The sequence below is a fragment of the Amblyomma americanum genome, chromosome 8 (assembly GCF_052857255.1).
Source record: "Amblyomma americanum isolate KBUSLIRL-KWMA chromosome 8, ASM5285725v1, whole genome shotgun sequence".
In the NCBI taxonomy this organism is placed as follows: domain Eukaryota; kingdom Metazoa; phylum Arthropoda; class Arachnida; order Ixodida; family Ixodidae; genus Amblyomma; species Amblyomma americanum.
In genome coordinates this window covers 21,624,830-21,652,486 of record NC_135504.1, presented here as the reverse complement: position 1 = coordinate 21,652,486, position 27,657 = coordinate 21,624,830, and the positions used below count along the sequence as shown (strand labels likewise).

At 48.5% G+C, this 27,657-nt stretch overlaps 1 protein-coding gene and 1 pseudogene across 2 annotated transcripts; both read left to right on the top strand.

Annotated features, from left to right (window-relative positions):
- The first annotated feature begins 109 nt into the window (after nucleotides 1-109).
- On the top strand, nucleotides 110-24,497 carry LOC144102214 (protein argonaute-2-like). The gene is made up of 4 exons (XM_077635526.1): nucleotides 110-128; nucleotides 12,944-13,389; nucleotides 17,650-19,683; nucleotides 23,953-24,497. Exons 1-4 carry the CDS (start codon nucleotides 110-112, stop codon nucleotides 24,394-24,396), a joined length of 2,943 nt encoding a protein of 980 aa, XP_077491652.1. The 3' UTR covers nucleotides 24,397-24,497.
- A 354-nt stretch (nucleotides 24,498-24,851) lies between these two features.
- LOC144101076 (protein argonaute-1 pseudogene) lies at nucleotides 24,852-26,835 on the top strand (annotated as a pseudogene). The gene is made up of 2 exons (XR_013307932.1): nucleotides 24,852-25,362; nucleotides 26,708-26,835. The product of XR_013307932.1 is annotated as a protein argonaute-1 pseudogene (transcript).
- The last annotated feature ends 822 nt before the right edge of the window (nucleotides 26,836-27,657 follow it).

The window sequence follows — 27,657 nt, the reverse complement described above, 5'->3', positions numbered from 1 at the left end:
GGAGGGAACGGAAGGAGAGGAGCATGAGGAAGTAGCTTGATCACGATGGGTGTAACTACACTATCAATAAGTCTTCACAAAATTTTTGCGGCCGCACCTTCTGTGGACGATGCATGGCTACGAGAGAGGTAGGAAATATTTTCGACCAGAGGGTGGTCAGTGGTCCTTTAAGAAAATAGTGTATGCAGAAGTGCAAAGAAAAGCTTTCCTTCTCATTTTAGCCGTGTGGCTACAAAAGAAGGGGAACTTGACTCAACTAGGTGTCTACTTAAATGTTCATTGCATATGATAACTTGGAGGGAAAAGCACAGGACATTTTAAATATTCCTACAAATAAAGTTATTACCACCACCACCCTACACTTCACCACTTCTTTCCCTCTCCCTTCTTTCATTCCCTTTTTCATCCCTTCTGTCAGGGTGCAGTTGAGGTGCTGAAGTGAGGCCATTGCTGGGTCTTTTCTTTGTTCAAAACAAAAGATTTAATGGGGTAGCGTCACAGTTGTCACGCCAAAACCCCACCGAAGTCAGGTGTCACGAAATTCGCAGATTTGTCGAGCGAGTTCGCTTGACCTTGTTATGTCATCACAGCCTGCCCATTGGGTTCTGAGTAACTTAGTTTCCATGCTGCAACCTAGATAAAGAATTCAAATAAAAAATCAGGAAAGAAAATGGGATATTTGCAATTCTCGGCACCATCACAGCATAGCAATACCTGCTACTGCAGCTAGCAGTCCGAATGTGGCGGTTGATGGGCCGACAATCGCAAAGGAACTCGTAGGCTCGGCCGCTCGTTTTCGGGAAAGAGGTGACGCTGGCTCCAACACTGCTGCCGACCATAGCACCGCCAGCTTCAAGGAAGCGCCACATGACTATGTTTTCGTTATTTTTTTATGTTAGTAATGCTAGATTATGGTGGGACTCCATTGCCGCAGCGTTGTGCTGCCACAACACACTTTAAGACGGCTCCTGTTTGAATGTCGTGCAGTTCGCAAAGTGCTAAGACCCGATGCCGTAGCGGTGGGCTACGAAAAATTGGTTTTGAAGAAAGGAAACGGTGAAGTAACTGTCTCACTTCTCGGTGGAACAACCCATTTCAATCCAGCGTCCATTCTAAAATAGAAGCGTTGGTACCGCCGTAGCGTTCTGCTACAGTAAGGTGGTGGTTAAAACTTTATTGCCACAAAATTGAAGGAACTAGGTGGGGCTGGGGCGAGCCCAGGGTGGCAGCAAGCCGGGGGTGACCTTTTGAGCTCGCGTGATGAGGGCCAGCTGCCTTGTTTTTCTTGAATTGGTCAAGAGTTTGTCCCATTCATCCGCCGAGGGAGCTGGCAAGAGTGTCGTCAGAGCGGGTTTGCTAGCGCATTCCCGTAATATATGGTCTTGTGTGGCATGCGTCCCGTCACCACAGTGCGGGCACGAAGGGTCATATTCACAGTTGGTGATTAAACATAATCGGTAGGGGCCAAGAATGGCCTTTGTTAGTAGGCGTCTGAGTGTCGTGGCTTGCGCCTTTTCCAGGTCGGGGGGAAGAGCGGGATACATGCAACTTAGCCCGCGATAAAAGTTTGTTATCTCCGCGTACGGGCAAGGCGCCTTGGCGGGGGTGTCCGCTCCCGAGAGGTCTCCTGTCCCCCGGTTGGTTAAACCTACAGTAAGCCATTTTCAACTGTGCGTTTCTTCGAATCTCTCGCAGTTGCTGTGACACTATTCAGATTCACTTCTACCCATCATCCCTAGCTTCGAATGTCACGCTGTCCCCTTTTGGTTTTTCTTTTGATCGCAGGTGTGGTGGATGTTTTTCAGCTGTAGTTTTGTGGGGGGCTATCCCTTGCGCCAACGGTGTTGCTGTCGGCGCAATGTGGCATAACCGGAAAGTTGCAGACAAGGGAATATCCACGTGTCCTTGAGCGATAAAGTGACACTTGGCCTTGGCAAACGGTGCCTCCGAGATTGTTCCTTCTGTGGCCTCGTAACCAGTGCACTATTCCAAACAGGCACGGTGTCGGTAGAGTAAGCTGGCAAAGGAAAGGCTTAGCGTAACACTCTCCTGCGTGGCTTGTCCGCGCTGTAAGGGAGGGACGAAAGAGGAAGTAAAAATAAAGAAGTGCAAAAGAGGAAGCGGAATAGAGGGCTACGCAGTAATTTTGACCTCTTGGCGTTCTTCAACGAGCATAACCGCCTGCATAACCATAACCGCCTGCCTGGTTCGTTTCCTGGTGGTGCCGGGCTTGTCCTTTGGTGAGGCCGTTCCACGTTAGTGGGGTTTTTGCCAGGGTTCAGGGTAGCTGGGCTGTCTCGGGTGATGTAAGGTTGCTGGCGCACTGTGTGTAGGCATGTCTTTCACCTCCCCGGGAGGAGGCTCGGCAGCCTGGTTCGCCAGCCTGCCGGCTGAAAGCTTGCCTTTAAATTATTTTCTAAAAAATGGGATTGATACAATCCCTGTGGCGCTTGTACCGATTGGAGATGGAATTCTGAAAATGAAGAATCCAAAATCAATCCAGGAACAACTGAAAAATCTAACTGGTCACTATCTCAACATCTCGGAAGTGCGACCTTTTGGCAGGCGTGGCATTGTTTGTAGGTCGGCAAGCATTGAGTGTGTGTCGGATCTGCTCCGATGTAAAATCTTCGCTTCTATGCCGGTTAAAGCCTTCATTCCTGAACAGCTTGCGTGCACCAAGGGCATTGTCCGAGGAGTGGACCCGCCATCTTCAATTCAAGAAATTTTGGAGGAGTTCCAAGAAGCCAGGGCGGGAATTATTGCTGTATACCGCTGCTCTCGCGAGATGGCTGGAGCATGTGTATCTACGGAGTCAGTCATAACTTTTGCTGGTCGCACATGCCCCTCGGAGTTAAAGGTTTGGTCAATTGTCTACCGCGTGGATCTGCTGCATCCTCGACCCCTACAATGTACCAACTGTTGGAGATTTGGACATAGTGGTAGAGCCTGTAAGTCGGCGACCAGATGCCGGGTTTGTGGTGAAGGTCACTCTTCCGACAGCTGCACCGCTGAGCAGCCAAGCTGTTGTCTTTGCAATAACAGTCACAGCGCCAATGATGCCACTTGTGAAAGTCGGTCACAGGAGCAAAGTTTATTGGAATTAATTGAGCAGAATCGCTGCTCGCGGGCAGACACTTAAGCGCTCCTTAACCGCTGGAAACATTCATATGCCAGCATAATGCGTTCCTCTACTCCTGACCTCGAGGCCACATTGTCTGCCTCAGTAGTGGCAACCGTCGAAAAAGCACTCTCAGTGGTGGCCGAGCGCATGCTCAGCAGCTTCAAGCTGGCGTTGTCTGATATTGTTACAAATCAGGATATTTCTCAACTTCAGCTTGTAGTTCAACCAGCTCCAACATCACAGGAAGCCTGTGCTCAAAATTTCATTGCCACATCATCACCCCAGGTGCTGTCTCATGTGCCGCCTCTCGACATTGTCCCTCTAAGTCTTTCTCACAACACTGTTTGCACTAATGATGTAGAAATGGCTTGTCCTATGCAGAAGTGTCGCGCTTCAGCCTCTCCTCCTAAGTCCTCCGTTCCCCAGATCAAGACCAAGAAAGGCTCTCCTAGTGTATCTTCCAAGTCAGATATTCTTCAAGAGGCTGTTTCAGCCTCCATTCTCGAATAGGCACCATGGCGGGTATAAAGGTTCTTCAATAGAATTGCCGCTCTATTGCACCTTCTCTTCATGATTTAAAAATTCTTCTGTCTTCTCATAACCCAGATATCGTGCTCTTCCAAGAAACTTGGCTATCCCCTATTAAGTCATTTTCTTTAAACAGGTTTTGTGCTTTCCGTGCGGACCGCATAAATGGTAGGTGCGGTGGGTGGGTGACCCTGATTTCGTCAAAATTGTGCCATCGGGCATCAATAACTAAAAGAGTAATGGATTCCGATTGCGAGCTTCTAGCTATAGATCTCACTTTGCCGCACTGCTCTACAGTCACAGTTGCAAACGTCTATTTTCCAAATGGAGTATGTAGAACAGACCACCTAGACAGCTTACTTGCAAACTCGAGCAGGGTAATCACTGCTGGGGACTTTAACTTCCACGACATAGTCTGGGGTTCCTATACTGATTCACGTGGACATACGTTATGGGCATGGATGTCTGCAAATGATGTGCAGTGTTGCAACTCTCGGGCCATAACCTTCATCCGCAGACACTCGCGCTCAGTTCTCGATTTGTCCTTGGCAACTAGAGGAGTAGGTATAGGGGCATGGTCCACGATTGACTGTGGCACATCTAGTGACCACCTGGCAATTACTTTCACCATATTGGTGAGCCCCCTCCGAGAGCATGGTTCTGCCCGAAAATTAGTTAATCTTGCAGACTACACATCTTTGCGCGTCTCCCTTACATCTGATCCTTGTTCATGTAGGACCAGCAGGGCTCAGCGTGTGTTTTCTTCAGTTTTGCAGGCTATGGAGAGCTCCCAGTTCACTGTGCGTTCTGCTGTTTGCAATAAATCACCATCCCCATGGTGGAATGATGAGTGTGAGACAGCTTTCCGTCGTTGGAAAGCAGCGTGGAGGTCTCTATCGCATAATCAAAGCCCGGAAAATTGGATCAACTATAAATTTTTCTCGGCATCATTTAAAAGAACGACAGCGAAGGCAAAGGATGACTACAATCAAAATTTGAACACATATTTGTCAAACCCAAAAAATAAGAAGGCCTTGTATCGTTTTATGGAACGCAATGTGAACACTTCAGTCATGCAGTTAACCAGCTCGGTGGGGCTCTCTCCACATGAGGCGAAAGTTGAGTTAGAACGAATTGCCCAAGGGCTTGCTTCACGTTTTCAGGAGCAGCATAGAGTCCCTCTGTTCGCCCTCTACCCCTGCTCATGCTATGTTTTCGTTGACAAATCAGAGTTAACAACTGCGGTTTTTTGATGCAATCCTCAGCTCCAGGTTGGGGTGGTGTTACAGTCGATATGGTGAAAATACTAGCGCAAGACTTCACTCAGGACCTTCTCGACCTGATTAATACATCATTAGAAACTGCATGGCTGCCGTACTCCTGGAAGGTGGCGAAAATAATATTGCTCTTAAAAGATTCAAGGAAAGGCTTTTATATTGATAACATTCGGCCGATAGCTCTAACATCCAATTTGGTAAAGCTCATAGAAATAATTGTGCACAGCCGCCTATCCGCGCATATCTCAGTAGTGAATGCATTGAGCTCTGCCCAGATTGGCTTTCGCTGGGGATGCTCCATTTGGTCTGCCCATGTCGATTTGGAGAGCAGAATCCGCCTTGCTATGCACAAGAAGGAAGTATCAGCATTAGTGACGCTTGACATTGCTAAAGCATACGACAGTGTTGAATATTCGATCCTTCTCTCTAAATTGGCATTATTACGCACGCCGTACTACATTTATGCGTGGATCCACGAATTTTTAACAGGACGGCAGTTCTTTTGCTCTGACGGTTCCTTCACTTCAGACACCTATGCCCAAACCAGAGGCGTGCCTCAAGGTTCTGTACTTTCGCCACTTCTATTCAATCTGTTGATGTGCGACATTCCAGTTCACCCTGAAGTTACAGTATATGTTTATGCAGATGACCTAGCCTTCTTTGCTTCTGCAGCAGACATTCATGCCCTATATCGCTCTCTCCAGGATTACCTCAGTGCGCTCGAGGTTTGGCTGGAAACATTATATTTGGTATTAAATGTGCACAAAAGCAGCGTACTACTTTTTAAAACCAACATACCTCTGTATATATCACTACGGTATCGCTCGGACATCATACCTCTGGTAGAATCGTTGAGGTATCTAGGCGTAATTTATGATGCCACTTTGGATTGGCGGCCCCACATCAAAAATAACGTGGAGAGAGGGGGGCATGCAATAGGTAGGCTGCTACGGATAAGTAATAGGAAATTTGGTGTGCGCCGGGATACGCTTGTACTTCTCTACAAAGCCTATGTCAGACCCATTTTGGAATTTGGCTGCATACTTTTTTCTGGCTCCCCTAAATATAAGCTTCATCCGTTGCTGCTGCTAGAAAGGCGCGCACTGCGCCTCTGCCTAGGTCTCCCTCAATCAGTTTCTACCGCAGTGTGTACTTGGAGGCTCGTATTCCCGACCTTACCTCCCGGTTTCACCTGTTAACTGTCAGGACTTTTTTGCGAGCATTTGAGTCGGCTCCTGGTGTGGCTGCTCCTATTTTCGTCTCCCACCCTGCCCTTTTTCTCACTCCTCATTGGCCAAGGTTCCGTCTACCTCAGGTTGTATTTACTCAGAATCTGTTATCCAATATTGGTGTGGATTTCAAGTTTGTATGCAGAGTTGGATGGGCAGCGCCCCCTGTGGATATTGCTTTTGATTTCATTTTCCCACCTAAAGCGAAGCATCTGCCTGCTAGGATATTAACTGGAATCCTCTTGGATCACCTTGCCCAGTACCCGCAACATACTGTAAATTGCTACAGATGCGTCTGGGGTCGACAGAAAGGCAGGGGTTGGTATTTTCTCAGAGGCTCTCTCGTGGAGCTTTTCGGTCAGAGTCCCAGATTACACAACCATGTTTCTAGCAGAGTTTATGGCTCTGGGGCTGGCTGCTTTGGCAATTCCCACAACTATTTCTCAGGTGGTATTCCTCTCAGATTGTCTCTCTGTTTTGCTGGCGCTGGAGTCCACACGAGACTTTTTTTTGAGACGCTCACTAAACTTTTTTCTTCCTGGATGGGTGAAAGAGGTGCGCTGCGTTTGGATACCAGGCCATTGTGGTATTTTACAAAATGAAGCAGCAGGCCTTTTGGCAAAAGCAGCTCTAAATGCACCAGTTGTCTGTAGCGTTCCTAATCTTGTTCTCTTTGGAATGACTCGATTTCAGCGTTTTCAATTTATAACCGCCGCGTGCAACGATCCCTTACTCTCTACTGTCGACTACCAACACCTCATGTACCCATGGAAGACTCGTGCGTGTAAAACCCGGTAGTGTGAGGTAACGATGACACTCATGCGGTGCAGGATTCCCCGTATAAATCTGTACTTATGTAGATGCAGGTTCAGTCCCACAAACCTCTGTGCGGCTTGTGGCGAAGTAGAGACATTGGAGCATTTCTTACTCTCTTGCTAGAGGTTTGCACACCAGTGGAGAACACACTTAAAAATTCCCATTGCAAAATTGGGTCTCACCTTGTCGGTTCCTCTCCTCCTCTCTTTTGGCGCGAGTGCCAGGGGTTTTGCATTGCATCAAGTTTATGAATACCTCCACAATTATGTAACAGCTACCGGCAGATTTCCTTGCTTAATGTCTCCAAAATTTCCGCATTCAAAAAAGCATTTGGGTATATTCATCTTTCATTATTTAATTCTCACATATTCTCTCCCGATATTTTGTTTCTTCTTTTTCTTTTGAATTACTCTGAAATTTCACCCAAGGTACAATCTTTACCTTGATTCCAGTTTTTCCTATTTTATGGGGTATCCCCACTGAACCCTGGCCAATCCCCCGTCATGGTTATGTGTCATGTGACCAAGGAAACAACAACAACAACGAGCACGCATGTTGCACAGTACACGGGTGCTTTTGCGATATAAAGGGCCCCTGAGGTGTCTGAAATAGAGCTACTCGATTGAGTAGCGTAAAAATCCACGGGGCGCCGATACACTAGATACCAACGCACCACTGTAGTGTTCCAAATGCCCTACGCTGCAGCTGCGTCCGGCATGGATAAAGGAGGGATGTAAAGGAGGCTCTTTTGGTGAGACAGCCGTCGTCGCTTCTGGGGACGCAGTTAATGCAACGCACCATTTTCCTATCAGTAGTTTCCCTCACATCTCTTTGAACTGCCCTTTGCATGTGGCAGTGGTTAGGCATAGCTGGTGCCCGTCAGCAGGGCCGTGCACTTTCCTCTATCGTCCTGCAATCGCAACAACATGGACACCTTAGGGAATGTACAACCTCGGAAATGGATGTCTGCGATAATCTTACAATACCACCAAACGCCAGCGTCGGAGATCGCCAGCGAGACGCGTTTTAGTTATTCCGGCAGCTAAGCCTGGGCTAGCGTCGCCGATTTGAGTTTGTTTTTGTCGCCTCGCACTCAGGGAGACGTCAAAGTGTGGCGGCTCCTCTTTGCCGAGCGAGTGCTACGGTTGTGACCGGCGAACCGTGCATCGGGGCGTCCTTCGAGAGCAATGGCCACCGCAACGACAGGACATAAACTCTGAAATTGGCGCCCGTGTGCTGTGCGATGTCAGTGCACGTTAGAGATCCCCAGGTGGTCCGAGTTATTCCGGAGCCCTCCACTGCGGCACCTGTTTCTTCCTTCATTCTCTTAGTCCCTGCTTTATCCCTTCTCTTACGGTCCGGTTCAGGGTTCCGCGGATATGTGAGACAGATACTGCGCCGTTTTCTTTCCCCCCAAATCCAATTTTTCAGACTGTCGCCTCACATGTGGGCAGTGCAACACACTCCTTACTCCGAGACTTAACCACGCTAGCACGTGGCAATAAAATGAAATAAACGGATGCATTAACAAATAAATACATAGAGGCATAAATAAAAGCCAGAAATGTTGACAAATCGCTACAGCTCTTTATTTGCCGCTTTGCGGCGGCTCAGTCATGTGGATCTGTGAGCTGAAACCACGGACTTGGACAAAATTGGAAATGAATGCTAGCAGCACTCGTCCCATTTTCTCACTTTGTACGCCCGTGAGCTTGGTATGCGCCTCTGTATTTTCCAAACTAGACCCTCTCAGCAAAGTAGCTTCTAGGACTACTTGGGTTTCGAAGCGGAGTCACCCTCCACTTGTTGTCTTCGAGTTCCACAGCGCGCGTGTTCGAGACGCGCCGGGACTTTGCGTTGCCATAAGGAGCTGTGGTAACGCGGTATCGTACGACGATTTCCCTTGGTTCCATAGTTTTTTTTTCTTTATGCGTTCTTGGAGGCAGAAGCGCCGGCACGCGCCTGACGTCTCCAAGAGCAGCCAATGACGACGGAACACGTGCAGCTCGTGCCGTCGCATATGAGCCAATCGCGGAGCGGAAAAGGTCACCATAAAAGAGTAACAGCGCAGCCTTTTTTCCTTTCTCCAGGGGCTCGGCACACAGTCAAGACGTCTGTTCAGGTGATTGCCATTTGTGTTTGTGGCCCGCTATCTAAATGGGGAAAGGAAAGCGCAAAGACAAGAAGAAAAACGACTCAGCTGGTGGACCTCCAGGTGCGTAGCGAATTTCCTTTCGGTTCTGTGGCCTCCGCCGTTGTCGTTTGGGCGCTCGATCCCTTTGTTCATCTGGCGTCATCACATGGTGGTCGCTTTAGGCCTAACCTCGTGGGCTAGGATGATTGTGTTCTAAAGCATAAAATTTTTGCGAGAAGGCTGAACGAAATTCACGAGCTTCGTTACCCGTTTGTTTTCGCTATTATGCACCGTCATTTTTATTTGAGCGTGAGTGACCGTGACTTGAGAGAAAAAAAAAAATGCCTGGTTTGGTTGAGCCGAAGCGACCTCGAGAGCCTTTATATCGCGTTAAGGTTGGTTCACGTGCAAGCGACTGAGCGAATATAGCGATCGAGCAGCGCGTTGCAGCGAAAAATTTAGATATTTTTGGAACCTCTTAACTTTGGCCGCTTCCCCCACCGCGATGGCTCGAAACGGCTTTGTGCGCCGCGGCGGCAGAAATTGCTAGCGTTTTCGCTCCTATCTGAAGTCGCCTTTGGACTGCGTACGTCGCTCGAGCTTCGGGCTCGCGCGGCCCTTTGCGCGTCTCCGGTCCTCGTGGTTCTTACAGTGTCGACATATGCAACGCCGGTATTGGGCGCGATGCCCTCGGGCTGTGAAGAGCCTTGCTTTGTTCGAACAAAGCCCCGACGCTCAGTGAAATGGCGAAGCCTTCAGCTTGCTCAAGCTCCAACCCGCGTTGTGGACAATGCACTCTTTCGATATCATTAATATTAGTCCCTCTTGTTAGGACAACGAACGTTTTGCATTAATGATGCAGTCTCGGGAATACTTGATGTAGCGGTAGGATTGCTGTACGATAGAATGTATGCGGAATGAACAAAATTACCAAATTCCAGGGATGCTACGAACGTCAGCGCTAACAGGTTATGTGAAATACCTAACCGAAACGCGTAACCCAATACAAAGGATCGCGTCGCTTCGCTTCACGTCGTTTTTTTTTATAGAACCAATAAAACGGGGTCCAGCCGAGCCGCGCATTTGTGACCGGCGGCGCGTTCCTGCCGAGAATGCCTTGCCGAACGTTCGCCTTGCGCACGCGCACTGTGCTTCTGCACGCGTCTCCCGTGCGCCTGTGTGTTCCGGCCATGCTGCTGACCTGACACGGAGCAGGTGCTGTGGAACGCTCTTCCGCTTGATGAGTGCCTTGATCCACGGCACGTTTCCGAGCGCTGCCGTCTCGTTTTAGTCCGTTCTTGGTGCATAGCAACACCTCCGTAGCTCCGCACCCTAATCCCCTAAGCGCATTTACGATTTCTTTATGGTTTATTTGGGTTTAACGTCCCAAAGCGACTTAGTCCATGAGAGCCGCCGTAGTGAAGGGCTCCGGAAATTTCGACCACGTTGGGGTTCCTTAACATGCCCTGACATCGCACAGAACACGGGCCTCTTGAATTTCGCCTCCATCGAAATTCGACCGCCGCGGCCAGGATCGAACCCGCGTCTTTCGGGTATCGTGTTTCTGCTTCATTACTTTGTTACCGCCGCATTTTTGGCTTGGGCTATCCGCATTACCCGCCACAGTGGCTCAGTGATTAGAGCGCTCGGCTACTGTTCCGGAGTACCCGGGTTCGAACCCGACCGCGGCGGCCGCGTTTCGATGGAGGCGAAACGCAAAGGCGCCCGAGTGTTGTGCGATGTCAGTGCAGGTTAAAGATCTCCAGGTGGTCAAAATTATTTCGGAGACCCCCACTACAGCACCTCTTTCTTCCTTTCTTTTTTCAATCGCTCCTTCTATCTTTTCCCTTCCGGCGTGGTACAGGTGTCCACCGAGATATGCAAGACGGTTACTGCGTTATTTTCTTTCCTCAAAAACCAATTTTCAAAAAATACCGCTCCCCGGATTGTGGTCGCTATTTCTCGCGACTGCGTTTTTTTTTGGGGGGGGGGGGGGGGGGGGGGCTGCCGGGTGAATTCAAGGCGGATTAACAGCTTGACGAGTTTGACCTTGAAGCGAGGAGAAACCACGTGAGAGCTATGACGTCACTCAGCCGCCACCGTCGCGTTCGTTGTGATCATTGGCATTGGCGTTCACGATGTTGTGGACTTCGTCGATTTTGAGGAAAGGAAGGGAATTGGGGAAGCGCATTTCCCACAACCAGCATGTGCTGACATTCTCAAGCGTTTTCCGCGGTAAGAAAGGTGCGTTCTTTACGCCCGATATATAAATGAAAAAAATTGAAGGCTGATTGGACAGACGGTAATTCGAAAGTTCAGCCCAGGTCTTTCGCAAGCCGCCAGCTACCGCTTGGCAGGTGTCGTGTTACGTTGCTAGCCACCCTCTGGCATCGTCCCGTAGCAGCCGCCTTCCGGCTGTCCATTCCTCTCGCCGTGTCAGGTGGCGCTTCGCTCTGCTGCTACCTGCACACACGTCACCTGTCACACTCCGTGACACGTCATCTGTCAGGTAACATGTTACAGCGACTACGACGTGGAACGCAGGAACGGGCGAGCTGCGTCCTAAACGGAATGAAACTGAAGAAGTCACTGCAGTTGAACACGAAGTGAAAAGCTTCACCACGTTTGGTAAAGCATTCGTCGCATAGGCCGGAGAATAACCTTGGGCGACCTTCAGCCCAACCACGTTAGCCGTGTATGAGCGTACGTGGTACAGTTATGGCGTCGCTCTTGACCCTTGACCCATGACCTTTAGTTGACCTCTGATCTTTGACATTGGGTGATACTACGTCTAAGCCATGTCGTGTGTGTATATACTATAGAACGGCCGTGAATGCAGGCGCTGCCATGGACGAGCCTGAGGCACTTTGCAAGCGTCCTTGCTTTTTGCTGAATTCCAGGGTTAGCCAAGTTGTTTTTTTGTTGTTGTTTTAGAAAACTGTTTTTTTTTATTCTCACGTATACAACTAGACGAAAAGCGTGCGCGTGTGTCGCAAGTATATTGAATGCGCGGCGGGGCTTGTCGTTTGCCGCTTCTTCGTTGCTGTGGTGGGAGGGCCGATCACATTTGTGTGAAAATTAAGACCCTGCGCGACAGCTATTGCCTCGCACTAAGTTCTTCAGTGCAAGGGCTATACGACGCTGTTTGGGGGAGCTGCATGTTTAGTCGCGTTTAGTCACGGAGCATGCCATTATCGGCTTGCACAGCTGTCTGAGTTGGGACGGCTGTTCCGACCTCAGCTCTCGACCACAGTATACTGAGTTTTTGGTCACTGACCATGCCAAATATGTTAACTGCAGTCAGCTGACCACTTTCACATGCTCAGTAAACCGAAGATTCATTCTGCTGACCTGGCCAGACGGCATTCTATCAAACCATCGACTAAGTACTCTATACCAGCTGTATTTTCCCGTTGAGCAGACAAGGGAAGGGACGAGAGGGGCTCGTTAAGAAATACATGACGCAAGCCAACAGTGACCGAACCAAGAAGGATAAGGGATGTTTTTTCAAAAATTTGTGGTGTTCATCATGGGGGGCTTAATAGGGCAATGCCTTTTTAAATAGTCTCTTTGCAACGTTAAACCCCCATAAAAAGCGGAACTTTTTAAATATAATTCATTAGAAAGCAGAAGAAAAACAATCACATGCCGCCGGTGGGATCCGAAACCCACGACCTCTGAATTTCGCGTCCGGTGCTCTACCAACGGAGCTCCGGCGACGCCTGTCCAGTCTTCTGCTTTCGGCAGTGTATATATGCGTGTCGTAACGATCGCTATGATCGGAAACGCAGCCGATATATCAAGCCGACGTTAAATGGGCATTTTCGGCTCGCAGCGGTGCCTTCGGCCAGCGGTGGAAACCAAGCCACCGCTCCTGCTCCGTCGCCCGCCGGTGCCACCGCTCCTGCTCCGTCGCCCGCTGGTCCGCCGCGGGTTTCGTTCGCGCAAGCACTACAGCAGGGCGCTGCGCCCAGCCCGCAGCAGCGCGCCGTCAGCCGCGGCCCGACCCCTGCCGCGGAGCCCAGAGCTCAGCCCACCGCTCAGCCCCCCGCTCAGCCCAGCGCCTACCGTCCCAGCTACGGGGCCGCCGCCGCTGCGGGTTCCGCCAACATAGCTTCCAGCAGCCCCCTGCCTGCATCCGCAGCAGCCGCCGTGAGTGGCAGTCAGTCGGCAGCAGCTGCCCTACCACCGTCGCCACCATGCACGCCGCCCGTTGCGGTGACACAGCAAACCCCCGAAGCTGGCGACCAGGCCACTCCAGGCGACGATGTCAGGATCAAGGTGCGTACTGTTTTTCGAAAAGGGCTTCATCTTGAGCCATGTCATGTAGCTCGTTTAACCTCGTTATAACGAAGTTGAAAGTTCGTTCCCGGCTGTTGCTTCGTTATATGCACTGTTGAAGGAGCTCCCGAGGGGAATCGTAATTCCTTCGTTATATCCATTATTTCGTTTTAAACCATGCTGTGCATCTCGTTATGCCAGCGGTCCAAATACAGTTGAACCTCTTTACAACGAAGTTGAAGGTTTCCGGCGGTTACTTCGTTATAGCTGTAGCTTCGTTATAGCCCCTGTGGGACAAGGTTACACGTGCAATCATAATTTCTTCGTTATATCAGTTGTTTTGTATGAAACCGCTTCATTACAAAGAGGTTAAACTGTTAGGTTCAAGGCAAGAGGAAACCTCACCTCTCCAAAACATCGACTTAAGCGGACGGTACGAGAACCGAACTCCGGTATAATACAACTCAAGAAAGAAGCGGCATGTGCCTCTCGAAAGAGGCCCTCCAGCCAATGGCGTCGACTGGTTCCCATGACGTCATGGTTAGTCAATCCTCTTGGACCTGTGTGACATCTCAGGGAGTGGCATATGAAAGGAGATGAACCACCGTTTGATCAGATCGACAGCGGCGTCCGGAGAATCGGCCGACGCCGTAGGCTGCAAGGCGTCCTTTGAAGTGCATCCGTCGCTTCTTTCTGGAGTTCCAGCCGACTATGCAGGGCTTAGTTTTTACTGCTGAAAAGTGCTATGGGTAGCAAGCATCGTGGTAGTGCATGACGTATAGGGCGCTCTGGAAGTGAAACATAAGATTTAGCTGCTGACAATGCCAAGATCGAGAACAACGTTTCGGAACCGCTACGGGTTCCTTGGTCAACAATGAGGAGGACAAGGTGAGTGGCTGAAATTTAAAACCGAAGTTTGTGACGTAAAGACCGTATTTAAATGAGTGGTTCGAATCCGAGCGCTAAAGCACCCCTGTGCTATGCGATGTCAGTGTACATTAAAGATCCCCAGGTGATTGAAATTATTCCGGAGCCCTCCACTACAGCACCTTTCTTCCTTTCCTTTTTCACTCCCTTGGTTTTTCCCTTCCTTTCCCTTCCCTTATAGGGCGTTTCATGTGTCTGCCAATATGTGAGAAAGATACAAGCCCATTTCCTTTCCCCGAAAATCAATTTTCAGTTTCTTCTGTGAGGTTCAGGGCCTCAGTCGTCCCCTGGAATAAAGGGTGGCTCAAGCAATTGGTGCGTCCTCAGGTTTTGCCTTTGAGTTCAGTACTTATATGCTGGCAGCCGAGTGTTGTGTTGCTGGCGGCATATGAAATATTGTTTTTAAAGTGAAAGCTTTACTGGCCACAGGTTGAGCAATTTTGCATGATTCTTGGAGAGCACGTGGAGCAGTGATGACACATGGCATTTCTCTCTCTTTCGCTCCCTACCCACTACTGAGCATGCACCACTAGTAGCACTGAGCCACAGGTGTTCCACCTGCCTTTCCTCAAAATCCAACTTTCAATTTTTTCTCTTTCCTCTTTCCCTCCCTCCTTTATCACTTCCTTCTGGGGGTGGTTCATGTGTCCACTGAGATATGTGAGATGGTTACTGTGCGATTTCCTTTCCTCAAAAACCAAACAAAACAAGTTAGCTGAAGGCGTTCATAGAGTTCATTGGTGTTGACAACTTTGCAAGGACCATTCATTTTCACAAAGGGAAAGGCGCACAACCGGCTCCGGAGGGGGGGGGGGGGGGGTCATCAGGCTTTTGCTTTGTATATCCTGGATTAGCTGGGCTAATAATCCAACCCGCCGCAGTGGGTCAGTGGTTAGCGTGCTCTGCTACTGATCCGGAGTTCCTGGGTTCGAACCCGACCGCGGCGGCTGCGTTTTTATGGAGTCAAAACACTAAGGCGCCCGTGTGCTGTGCGATGTCAGTGCACATTAAAGATATTATTCCGGAGCCCTCCACTACAGCACCACTTTCTTCCTTTCTTCTTTCACTCCCTCTATCCCTTCCTTTACAGCGGGGTTCAGGTGTGCAGGGATATATGAGACAGATGCTGCGTCATTTCCTTATCCCAAAAAGCAATTATTATTATTATTCCTATTAATATTATTAATGGGATAATTCACATTAATTTTTTTCTGGGGGGGGGGGCGGAAGGAAATGGTGCAGTGCCCCCTACCGCCCTCATAAGGGAAGGGACAAGGGTGGGGGGGAGTGAAAGAAGAAATGATGTAGTGCCATAGTGGAGGGCTGAGGAATAATTTTGACCTCCTGGGGATCTTTAACGTGCACTGACATCAAACAGCACACGGGCGCCTTTCGCCTCCATCAAAACACAGCCGCCGCGGTCGGGTTCAAACCTGCGAACACCGGGTCAGCAGCCGAGCGCACTAAGCACTGAGCCACCGCAGTGAGTGTATTGTCTTTTTTATTCACGCGTTAAATGCGCTTTTACTCCAAGCAAAACGTTGCACCGTCGAGCCCAAACATCCACTCTGGCAAACTGATGTTTCCTTGGGCTGTAGCTGTTGATTCTTATAAATTACGCGTCTGCACATTCTCTATTCATAGAAAGATTCCCGTATGTTGCTCATCTTTTGCTGTTAATGAGCGGCTGGGGCGTCTTTCCGACCTCCACGAATGACGAAATTTTTACGGTAGTTCCTTGTGCCGAGCTTCGCTGCCGGGCGCCAGTTTTGTTCATCATGAATAATTAAATTGTTCCAATTTTTTCACCCCAATCGGGACCATTTCTGTGGGCGACCTTGGACATGTGACGTCACCAGCTGCATGCCCGTCGATATTTGCGCGGAGTTTGGTCAAGACGGAAAAAAATAAGACCTTTGTTTTTGGCCATTTCACACAAACAGTGGTCTGTCGCTTACAGTCTCCAGTTTAGTCAACGCACCAAGAGGTTCTGTGACAGTATGCATGACGACAAGCCTCGATCTTGACGTCATATTTTGGGAGAAACCGAGTTTTGGTTTTGGCATTCTTTGTTTTTGCTGTTTTAAAGGGCTTCTACTCAGGATTCTGAAAAACGGTTTTTGAGGCACAGAGAAGGGACTCTTAAGAAATGTGTTGCGAATGGGAACACTATGCCACGTCTAAACATATTCAAAATAGCCCACATTTTCCCTTTGAGTGATTCAGAAACCTTGCAAGAAATGCTTCTACAGCTGTGGCACCATCATGGCCTTGGTTCACTGTATAGATAATGTAAGGCAGAAAAAAATTTAAGGCAGAAAAAGAACAAGTAATTAATGTCTCTCTTTTGATGAACACCGCGATTACGTAGTGCGGTTCCTTGATTTTGCAATCATCCCGATCGTCCCTATCATATGCGCTCAAGATAGCACAAGGCTCTGAAATATAATCCGAGGAAAGTACAGGGTCAGTTAAAAGTTCTCAGGCCAAAGGGTCTGCTTTTGAGCTGTATTATCAGGCAGACATGACACCACCAAAGACTCAAAATATCTGTAGAGGGCGGAAGAGGTATCGTTCCATGCTCTGCGAACCTTGATAGCTTTATTCGCATCTTAAATGCCACGATATACCGATGGAAGAAGCAAGCCCTCTGGCCCTGGAACTTTTGACCAACCGGGTACATAACCTCGCTCAATCACTACGTTCTCTCGTCATAAACATCTGAACCAAATATTCAGAACCCATAATCCCGAGCGAAGGTTGGTGAGCTCTTTCCAGTGACTTTTTCATGCCCGCGCATTTCTCCGCCTCGCACTCCTGCGCATTTTTGTTCAGATATGTCTGTCGGTTAGATTCAGAAGTAAGGCAGCTGCTATGGCCGCTGCCAGTAATAAGCGTCGCTTCGGCGGTTCAGGAAGCCTCCCTGACCCCATTCTACCGGGGGGAATTCCCGAACGCGTCGGCAACCGGCGGTGGGGTCGAGTGGGTAGGGCTGGCTGAAGAGCGCCGACCTGTGAGCATTAAAAAAGTGATGAAAAGAGATAGAAAGGCTCGAAGACGCTGAAATTTAAATTTTGACTGCACATAACTTCGCTTGCACAAAACATATTAAACATTCTCACTGGAGGATATTCTTGTTCAAGCGCCGTCCTTTAATGGGCTCGCTACAATGCACGGGGTGCAGGAGGCTTTTTCCATTAAGACTCACCGGAACCGGTCCTGCATTGTAGTGTAGATCGATGATCATTTGGCCAAACTTATGGGACGCTCAACACACAAAAGAGTGCGTGCATACTTCATGCCCTGCTCTAATTACCACCAATCACGGCGCAGGAGCTCGAGCGAACCCTACCCTCTCACTTCCCGCGGAGGCCTGCCCACGGCCAGCTGGGCCGGACCATACAACTTCTTGCCAACCACTTCAGCATTGAGATACCGACCGGCAGCGTCTACCACTACGACGTCGATATCTCGTCGGAGACTGCCCAGGAGACCAAGGTTCCTGAGCAGAAAAAGTACCGATGCCTCAGTACAAAGATCAACAGGATAGTCATCGAGCTCCTAGTAAAGAAGTACCGGCAAGACCTGGCCAACTGCATCCCGGCTTTCGATGGCCGCAAGAACCTGTACACGCGCCGCCAGCTCAACTTCCGCGAGCGGACATTCACAGTCGACCTGGAGGAAGACCAGAGAACCCAGAAGTTTATCATCAAGATCCAGTTAGCGGCCACCGTGAACCTGGACGCCCTGCATGGCGTCTACCAAAAGCGCGTACAAACCGTGCCCCAGGAAGTCCTCCAGGCCATCGACATCGTCTTGAGGCACGGCCCCTCGATCAACCTTGCGCCGGTTGGACGCTCGTTCTTCAGACCGCCAGGACCCAACGAGCACAATGACCTTGGAGGAGGCCGGGAGGTGTGGTTTGGCTACTACACGAGTGTTCGACCCGCCCAATGGAAGCCCATGCTTAACGTCGACATGTCAGCAACAGCCTTCTACGAGTCGCTTCCTCTAGTAGACTTCATGTGCAGGTTCTTCAGCGACAGCCAGCGTGCGTTGACACCCGCGGACTTACGGTCATTGCGCGACAACCAGTACGTGCGGCTGAATAGGGAGCTTAAAGGACTGCGTGTAAAAGTGACGCACCTTCCGTACCCGCGCAAGTACAAAGTGGTCAAGATCACGAGGGAAGCTGCGAAGGACATCTATTTTGAATCAGAAGGTAGTGAGATCTCCGTCGCCGACTACTTCCAGAGCCGCTACAGGCGCTTGTCGTACCCGAACTTCCCTTGCGTGCAGAGTGGCAGCCCGACGCATCCAGTCTACATTCCTCTGGAGGTGTGCGAGCTGGCCGAAGGCCAGCACTGTCGGAAGAAACTCGAGGAGCGTCAGACCGCCGAGATGATCAAGCGCACGGCCAAGCCCCCAGCCAAGCGCTTCCTGGAGATTCGTCAGTCTGTGTGCGACATGGTCAGGACCTCGGACAAGTACCTGCGAGAGTTCGGCGTCAAGATCAACACCGAACCCACTCAGGTTGTGGGCAGAGTGCTCGACCCGCCATCTCTGGTTTTTGAGAACAACACCATGTGCAAGCCACGCGACGGTACGTGGGATCTCCGAGGGCAGCGCTTCTACAAGGCGATGTCCATGACACAGTGGATTGTTCTCAACGTGAGCCGCTTCGCGCACAAAGACTGCCTGGACAACTTCATCAAGATGCTGATCCGCATCGGCCAAGAACTGGGCATGCGCATTGCGCAGCCGCTTGCGGTCATCACGTTCGACACAAACCGCCAGCCCATGAGGACCGTTCTCACGGAGCAGCGCCAGCAGTATCCGCAGTTGGAGATGGTTGTGGCTGTGATCACTAAAGCCACGAACTACGCTGAGATCAAGCAGGTGGCAGAGACTGAGCTCTCCCTGCGCACACAATGCATCTTGGACAACAACGTGGTCCAAAAGTGTAACGCAGCGCTCATCCAAAACCTGTGCCAAAAGATCAACGCCAAGATGGGCGGAACCAACAATAGTCTCCTGATGCAGGAGAAGCCAAAGCTATTACATTGTCCCGTGATCGTCATCGGAGCAGACGTGTCGCACCCATCGCCTGGAGACAAGGTGAGGCCATCCATCGCCGCGTGCGTCGGAAGTCTAGACCCTGTACCGTCCAAGTTTCACGCCACCATTCGGGTACAGATTGAAGACTCCAAGGCTAAGGCGCGTGTGGAAATTATCAAGGACCTGAAGGACATGATTAAGGAATTGCTAATGGTTTTCTACCGCACCACCAGGTACAAGCCCCAGCGGATAGTCTTCTACAGAGACGGAGTGAGCGAGGGGCAGTTCTTGGAAGTCCGTAACCATGAGGTAAGCAACTGCGCCTACTACAATACTGTGTCCAGTAAACTCTCATCTTGTTAAGACAGCTATACCGCATTCAATGCCGCTAGCGTCATTGGGTAACCTTTTGTCTTATGACAAGCGGACTTGCTGTGCATATACGTAACGACACCGAATAGATCTCCACAGTGCAATAATTTCAGGACATTCGGGACATTCATTTCTGGAGACGTCTTCTCGGTGTTAGTTGACGTCAGCTTGATCGTGGTAAACATCAAAAGGTGGTAAACATCCAAAACTGAGGCTTGTGGTTGGGTTTTGTGTTTGCTTGCTCTGTGTCTCACCCCTTTTACGCACGGCCAATATTAATGGCTATGCAGTTGACCATCCGTTGAACTGAACGACAGTTAGAGGTGTTATACCAGTGCCACAAGGTCATGCTTAATGTCATTAATTACTTGTGATAAAGTTTTAACGCCATCGGAACATTGTCACGCATTCGTATTGAATGGCATTAGACGGACTAACTGCCGTTTGGAGCCTACTGAGTTCGCCACAACTCATTCGCCCGAGCACTGTATACTCTTTTCCCCATTCCGCATGAAGAAAAACATGCAACTTTATTTGTGAGAAGTTACTATCTAGTGGATAATGGTTTATTCATAAAGAGCACAGTTTTTACCAACAATTCTGAAGCACTGTTAGCCTGTGAGCTGGCACTCGATTTCTACATGTACGACTTGTCAAGCAAAAACAGTGGCATTTTCTACAAATTAATTTTCATATTATATTTGAATGACAGTGCTGAGATATTGGCTCATTAACACTCTTTATATTCAGATGATTTTTTTACTACCTTGAAGGCTTTATTGGCACCTTGACTTATTAAATTATTTATTTAATCATTAATTTATTTACAGATACCTTACAGGCCTCCGGAGAGGGATTTTGTAAGGGGGGGGAATACAGAAGTTTGTTCAAAATAGCGTAGAAGTGAAAAGATCATAGTAAAAGTACAGCAAAACACACACAAAAAGACAGGTGAGTTCAGATATCGCAATTCATAAAAAGGGATAAACCTATAAAACAACTCTGCGTCATGGAACAAATAGGTGCTAATTCACGAAGAGTTATACAAAAGCAAAAGAAAACATATCAGGCATAAATGAGCAAAGCTGCGCATCCACGGAACCAAAAAGGCAATAGTCTCAACCTGCTGAAAACGAAGTTATACGAATCCTGAGAATATAAATGACGTGCTGAGCGTTATCAACGAAGAGGTTGAGTAGCTGTTCGCGAAATGTGTTATGATTACCCTGCAGGGCGATGCAGTCCGGAAGATCCTTCCAGAGACGGTTGGCACGCGGGAGTGACGAGAAGTGGAAAACATGTGTGTTGCTATAAATGCGGCATAGCTGTAGTTATTATGTAATCTATGGTATAAGTAGGAGGGACGTTGCAGATGTGCTGGCGGTGAATCAGTGGCATGGACGTATTTGTGAAAGATAGATAAAAGGGCAATATCGCGACGAATTTGCAACAGATGGAGCGAAAGTTCGATCTTTAGTTGGGTTACACTGGACTGATAACTGTAATTTTGCGAAATGTGACGACAAGCCCGATTCTGGACAGCTTCCAACTTGTCTATTAGATATTTCCGATGAGGTGACCAGATGGATGAAGCGTACTCTAGCTGCGGTGTTACAAAAGTAATGTAGGCTTGTTCACGCATATCAGGGGTAGTGCATTGCAGGTTACGGCGAAGGAAAACTAGTGACAGGGAAGAATTAGCGAAAGTGGTGGTTATGTGTTTAGCTCAAGAAAGGTTTGGTGAAATATGGATGCCTAGATGCTTATACTGCGTAGTCCGAGCCAATTTATCGTTATTATTGTGGTAGGGAAAATGCGAATTGACTGATTTTCGGCTAAAAAAATTATCTTACACTTCGAAGTGTTTAAAGTCATTAGACACGTTTTACACCAGTCGTTAATGCGATCGAGGTCACTTTAAAGTGCAAGGTGGCTATTAGTAATTGTTATTGGTCAATAAATAATGGAGTCGTCAGCAAATATGCGTATTTAAGATGAGATTGTTGCTGGCAGGTCAGTAATGTAAATTAAGAATAGTAATGGACCGAGGAGGCTTCGTTGCGCCACGCCCGATGTAACATCATAGAGAGGAAATTAATAATTGTTAACGAAGGTGAACTGCTGGCGATTACAAAGAACATTACAAGCCCATGACAGAGTTAAGAATTTAATTTGAGCGCACAACGCTTAGATATTAGTTGGCAATGTGCTACCCGATCAAATGCTTTGGCAAAGTCTGAAAAGGGCCAGATCGGTAGTCTTCGTGCAAGTGGTTGTTGCCACTTTTGAAAACTGGTACAACTTTTCCTATTTTTCAACCTGTGGAAAGCTCACCTGTAGATATCGACTGCTTAAAGATATGAAGTAAGAGGATGTTGGAGACAGAAATGGTATATTTTAGTATTTTGAATTAATTTCATCAACACCAGAGGAAGAGGATTCTAGGTTATTTGTCAGGTGTGCTAAGCCATCAAGTGTAATGCCAACCGGTGCCGTGTAGGAGTACCCGAAATCTTGCACATAGTGGATGTTAGAATTATATTCTTGGCGGAAAACATATGCGAAAAACGACTTAAATGCTTTAGGGCAGTCAGCATCGAAGTAGGGGGTGCTGTGAACGTCATGTATTGATATATCATTACTGATACTATTCTGACGTATTGTTTTGAAGGACTTGCTTGGATTATTGCTAAGTAGCGCAGGATAGGCTTTTGAAAAATATATATTTTTTTCGTCACAACAGGCGGGACAATACAGTCTTATATAGGCTTTATATTTACCTCGCGCGCAAGGCGTACATAGTGCTTTACATATTTGTACAATCTTTTTTTTATTTCTCATGTGTTCATGCTTTCCTGTAAACCAAGGGTTAGATTTATGATTTGATAGCGTGATGAGCGGGGCATGTTTGGCTACAAGTTCTGTGAGCTTGTCTCTAAATTGAACCCGCGGTTATCTTCTACGGACCTATATTGAAAAGAGGGCATCAGGATATTATCAGAAAACACTTGAAGTTCGTCATTTATTCGATTGTAATCTCCTCTGTTATAGTCGCATATCTGTGATGTCAATACATCTGTTAATAAATGTCATTAAATCTGGATGTGTAGCGCCAGCGCCGAAAATAGTGGCATAGGCAAACTTAACGCTACAAATATCTGCGGTTATTTCTAGTGTGCGTGTGGCACGGGCAATAAAAGGCAGCGCCACCTGCTGTCGAGATCTGAGCTCAGTAGGGGGTCGCAGTTAGATCTGTCTACTGACCCGCTGCATCGGCCGAGTCGGCGGCATTTCCGGCTGCCACATTTTGCTATCCTGGCTATATATACAACTAAATAACTTCCATTATAGTCTGATACAACTCAAGAACCCAGCAGCTTTTCTCCCTGAAAGGACTCTCTTGCAGCCAATGGCGTAGACCAAATCACATGAGCCAGCTCGGGTAACCATGTAGGGAGTGGTAGATAAAAGGGGTTAGTCTCCCCCCTCACAAGGGAGACTATTGTCACTGTTGTCATTGTAACGGTGCTCGATGCATTCTCAACCTTGCCGTTTTGTGAGAATAAGCCGATGCCATTGGCTGGAAGGGGGTCCTTTTACGAGGAAAAGCGGTTTCATTCTTGAGTTGTATCCGACTATATTCGAATTAGCGTAGCCAGAAAAAAAAAATCCTGTGAAGTGGCACCAGGAAAACAACGGCTGACCGGTGAAGCCGGACTTTCCTGTACTGAATTTTTTCGGCTCTGTGTGGTTGTTCACTACAGGCACACTCAAACGCCAAGCTTGCACAGAAATTTTAGTTGAGTGAAGTCAAGTAGAGAGTCAATGCTTAGAGTTATGTATAAACCGATAACGTGATCCAGAATGTGAACTGCGTGAACTCAATTCTGCCGAGTGTGCTGTGTAACTGCAGCCGACTGCTATTCATTTCAGCGTCGGTTGGAAAAGCTGCACTTCTGTTGAACTGAACGGTAGCTGAAACTGCTCGTTTAACCAGAGTATCACCCATAGCAGCATTCCTAAAAAAAAAACGCTGCTCTTCGCCATACAGTTTTTCTCAAAGGACAATTGTATAATATAGGACAGCATAGTTCGTGAAGGTCCAAAGTGCTTTGTTTACATTGTGAACCAAGTATATATCGTGATTTGTCGAATGGCCTTTAAACCCTGAACAAGTTTTTTTGTTCCCGCTGTCGGATCTCTCAGGTGAGCGCTATCCGGCTGGCGTGTGCGGAAATGTGTCCCACCGAGACCTACGAGCCACCGCTGACGTTCATCGTGGTCCAGAAGCGGCATCACACGCGGTTCATGCCCGCCAACGACCGCGACGGCGTGGGCAAGTGTCGCAACGTCCCACCAGGCACGACCGTAGACTCGGTGGTCACGCACCCGCTGGACTTCGACTTCTTCCTCTGCAGCCACTTCGGCATCCAGGTAGGCGACCTCTTCTCCACTCTTGTTGCTATTGTCAGCGGGAAGAAATGGTTGGCGGTGTTTTCGTTTATGAATTTGCGAACCATGACGGAAGCTTTCCACTTTACGTTGAGGCCACCAGGAGCGCTGTGTGTGACTAAGACGTCATCGTTCCGCCTTGAGGAAGCGGTATCGGAGGTTGCGCAGGGGGGGGCCTCTAGGGCCAGTGCGGAATGATGCTGTCATGTGTGTGTGGTCATTAGTTTTTCTTTTCGGGGTGGCGTCTGCTGAGACAATGAATGCATAGGCTTGGGTGAAAAGAGAAGCGCTTGATGTTCGGCTGGGGCCTGGTTGCTCGTACTTTAAAGCGGGACGCGACCTTGAAGTCTCAAAAAACCGTCAAAAATTTTTCCAATAGTCATGTCAGCTTGTATGCCTCGTTTTTTTGCGGTCCCGAAGTCGGGACAGTGACAGAGGTGACGATGACCGACCAATGTGCTGATGAGAGCCAGCCAGGAAATATTAGTTATTCATGGTATTTATTGGTGCGAGGGCATCTAAGGCCAAATAAAGAGAAACATGTTGTGCATGCAGCATTAAGAGTAAGGCGAACACGTGCTGTGCTCATACGCACTGCCAGTTTTTGTATATTCCGTTTAAACACTCTCCTTCCACGCAATGTGTGCTAATAAAATAAGCGTAGTTCAAGCGCGCACACCACGCCACATCTCATCGCACCACAACCAGGACCACACCGCACCACCACACACCAAGATACGAAGCGACCCAACCCGACAGGGGACTCGGAATCTGGGCATGTGAATAAATGTACACCTCGGCGCACCCGCAGGGCACCAGCCGGCCGGCCCACTACTATATCGTGTGGGATGACTCCAAGTTCAGCGCGGACGACCTGCAGAAGCTCAGCTTCTACCTGTGCCACACATACTCCCGGTGTGCAAGGAGCGTGAGCATCCCGGCCCCTGTGTACTACGCGCACCTGGCCGCCTTCCGCGCAAAACACCACATCGCCAGCAAGCTGGAGACGTCTGGCGTGGTCAGCCAGTCGTCTGAGGGCGGCGGGGACGCAGTGTTGACCACTGCCCAATACGTGGAGGCCGTCAAGGTGCTGCAGGAACTGCAGGCCTCCATGTACTTCGTGTAATGGAGGAGGTTCTCCGCTGCCCCTGCATTCCGGTTACGGTGAGCCTAGAGGCGTTCCACTGACATCAAACCCAACAGTTCTGGAGAAAAGCATTTTTGAATGGGAAAACGTTTAAAGGCCAGTGCAGGGAGGGTATTACATAGGGTATAGGGAGGGTATTATGAGCGCAGTTTTCTTCATATATTGCAAGATTCTACTACAACGATCAATATATCTGCAACCTCCCGCCTGCAGGCTTGCATTTTTTTTGCTTTTAATGTTTTTGCTACCGTCCGAAGCGTTCCTCGTTGGTTTTCTATTACAGACTTAAGTCTGTCCGGCGATATTCTCTTTTTTCTCGGGGCCTGTGCCCCTGCTTACTATACTCATATATGCTGTATATAGGGCAGGCAGAGAAGAACCTGAACTAAAATTAACTGGATTCGCGCTTCTTGAGAGCATTTCATGGCTGCACAAAAATACAATTCAACTTAGTAAACCGCAGCCTTCGCGACGTTAGACTGCATAGCCGATAGATAGTTGTCAAGCCCTGCGGGTGTCCCTTTGCGATAGAGGGAGAACCCTTTGAATTAAACCAGAGATCTTAGCTGGCATGCTACACTCTAAACACAAATATACACCCATATGGGAGTAAAAAAGAGAGTAAGCTGCCCTTAGCGCACAGGACAGATTACTCCCCTTTCGTACTCCCTTTTTACTCTTTTCTGTTTAGAGTATACTCTGCGTGGTGAAGGGAATTGGGGTGAGAAAGTCGCGAGGAGAGAAGCGCAGAAAATGTCGTTATTTGAGTAAAAGAACAAAAAAATACAATAAATGTGATCAAGGCATAAATGGGCAGCTAATTTGGGCTGAAGTGCAATGACAAGTAATGCTACAAGATATTAAATGGTGAAGCGCAGTATGTCCTCCAAAGGGGCTGACAGTGTTCACTGCATGAATAGTGTATAATGGTGAGAGTTCAATTCATAGCGGTGAGTTGTTTTCTATTTGCCTATTTAGACGAAATTCGCCTTTTCGAGTGGAAGCATGGATGTCGTAGTCTGTTCTATGAGATCGCTGTATGTGCCACATGTCACTGTTTTTTGCACCACTCTCTATGGACACCAATGTGATGAACATAGAGATCAAAAACCGTTCTTTGCGATCGAAAACAATCGCAAACAATTGGAAACAATGAAATAAGGGCTTTATTTTCTTGCAAGAAATGCATGATCAGTATATTTCAGTTGTAGCTCCGCGAGCCTGTTATAAGCAATTACTAATCGGTGGTGCTCGTTGTAAGAGGCTCGGGATGCCTTTGATTCAAATTCGACGAAACAATTTCAAGGTGAGCGTAAGTCTGCCAAGCTGCCACTAATTGTTACTTTTTTTTTTCTCTTGCAGGCTCGCAAAGGTGAAGGATTTCCTTGTTTTTGTTGTTTCATGGGCTGTACGAAGAGTGCGGGCGCCATACGCTGTTGGTTGTTTGTGTGCCTTTGAATAAGTTGCAATAAAAAAAATGTGCAAGAAAAGGTGGCCGTCACATGAGGTTTCCTTGTTTTGCAGTCACTGGCGCTTGCATTGGCCATGCGTTGACCGAAGCCAGTCTGTTCTGCTACAACACATGCTAAAAAAGTGATAGGGTTTTGAGACGTAGTTAAGCCGAGTGGACGTGCGAAAACATGTGTTAAGCTTGGTTGGCTCATGGTTTTGCTTTCCTGGATGGGTTTTGCTTTGCTGGGATATTGGACTCACGTTAAGCTCTGACCGAGGTTAAGCTGATTTGATCTGTTCGCGCCGCAGATGGTAGTTGATGTAGACGGCGATGTGCAATGCACAGCACGAGTGTGTGTGGGTTTTTGACGTGAAGTGTGATCGGTAGCGGCGATAGCATAGCGCTCTCGTGCAGTGGCGAGCGAAGCTGATCTGTTCGCCCGCCGTGGGTACATCGCCCAGTCACGGCAATACTTGTATTTTATTTTTTTATGCTCCGAGATTACTCTAAAAGCCAAGCTCCGCGCAAACTGGGTCAGCCGATTAGACTTCGTGAACTAGTGCCTTCCCAAGCTGCGCAGGCAATCGGGCCACTCTTGGGAATGACTGGTATCACTCTGGTGTCAATAATTTGCCAATATATTTCCAATATTGGGCCGATTAGTTGTGCTGGCGAGGTTCGCACTAAAACGCTGCTAGTTGCAACAAGTGGGAACTTTGACGAACCAAACCCCGGCTGCCATTTAATTATCCGACTCGGCGGTTATTCGAACTGAAATTATTGGATATGAAAGCGTGGTAAATTCTGATATGTTTTGCGCTATGGAGCTAATACGATCATGCGCCAGACGAAAGATAAA

Bases quoted from the DNA above. Each gene is read 5' to 3' on its own strand.
- LOC144102214 (XM_077635526.1), top strand. The intron at 13,390-17,649 runs GTGCGTACTGTT...ATCACGGCGCAG, and splicing joins GCGACGATGTCAGGATCAAG to GAGCTCGAGCGAACCCTACC. The intron at 19,684-23,952 runs GTAAGCAACTGC...CGGATCTCTCAG, and splicing joins TGGAAGTCCGTAACCATGAG to GTGAGCGCTATCCGGCTGGC.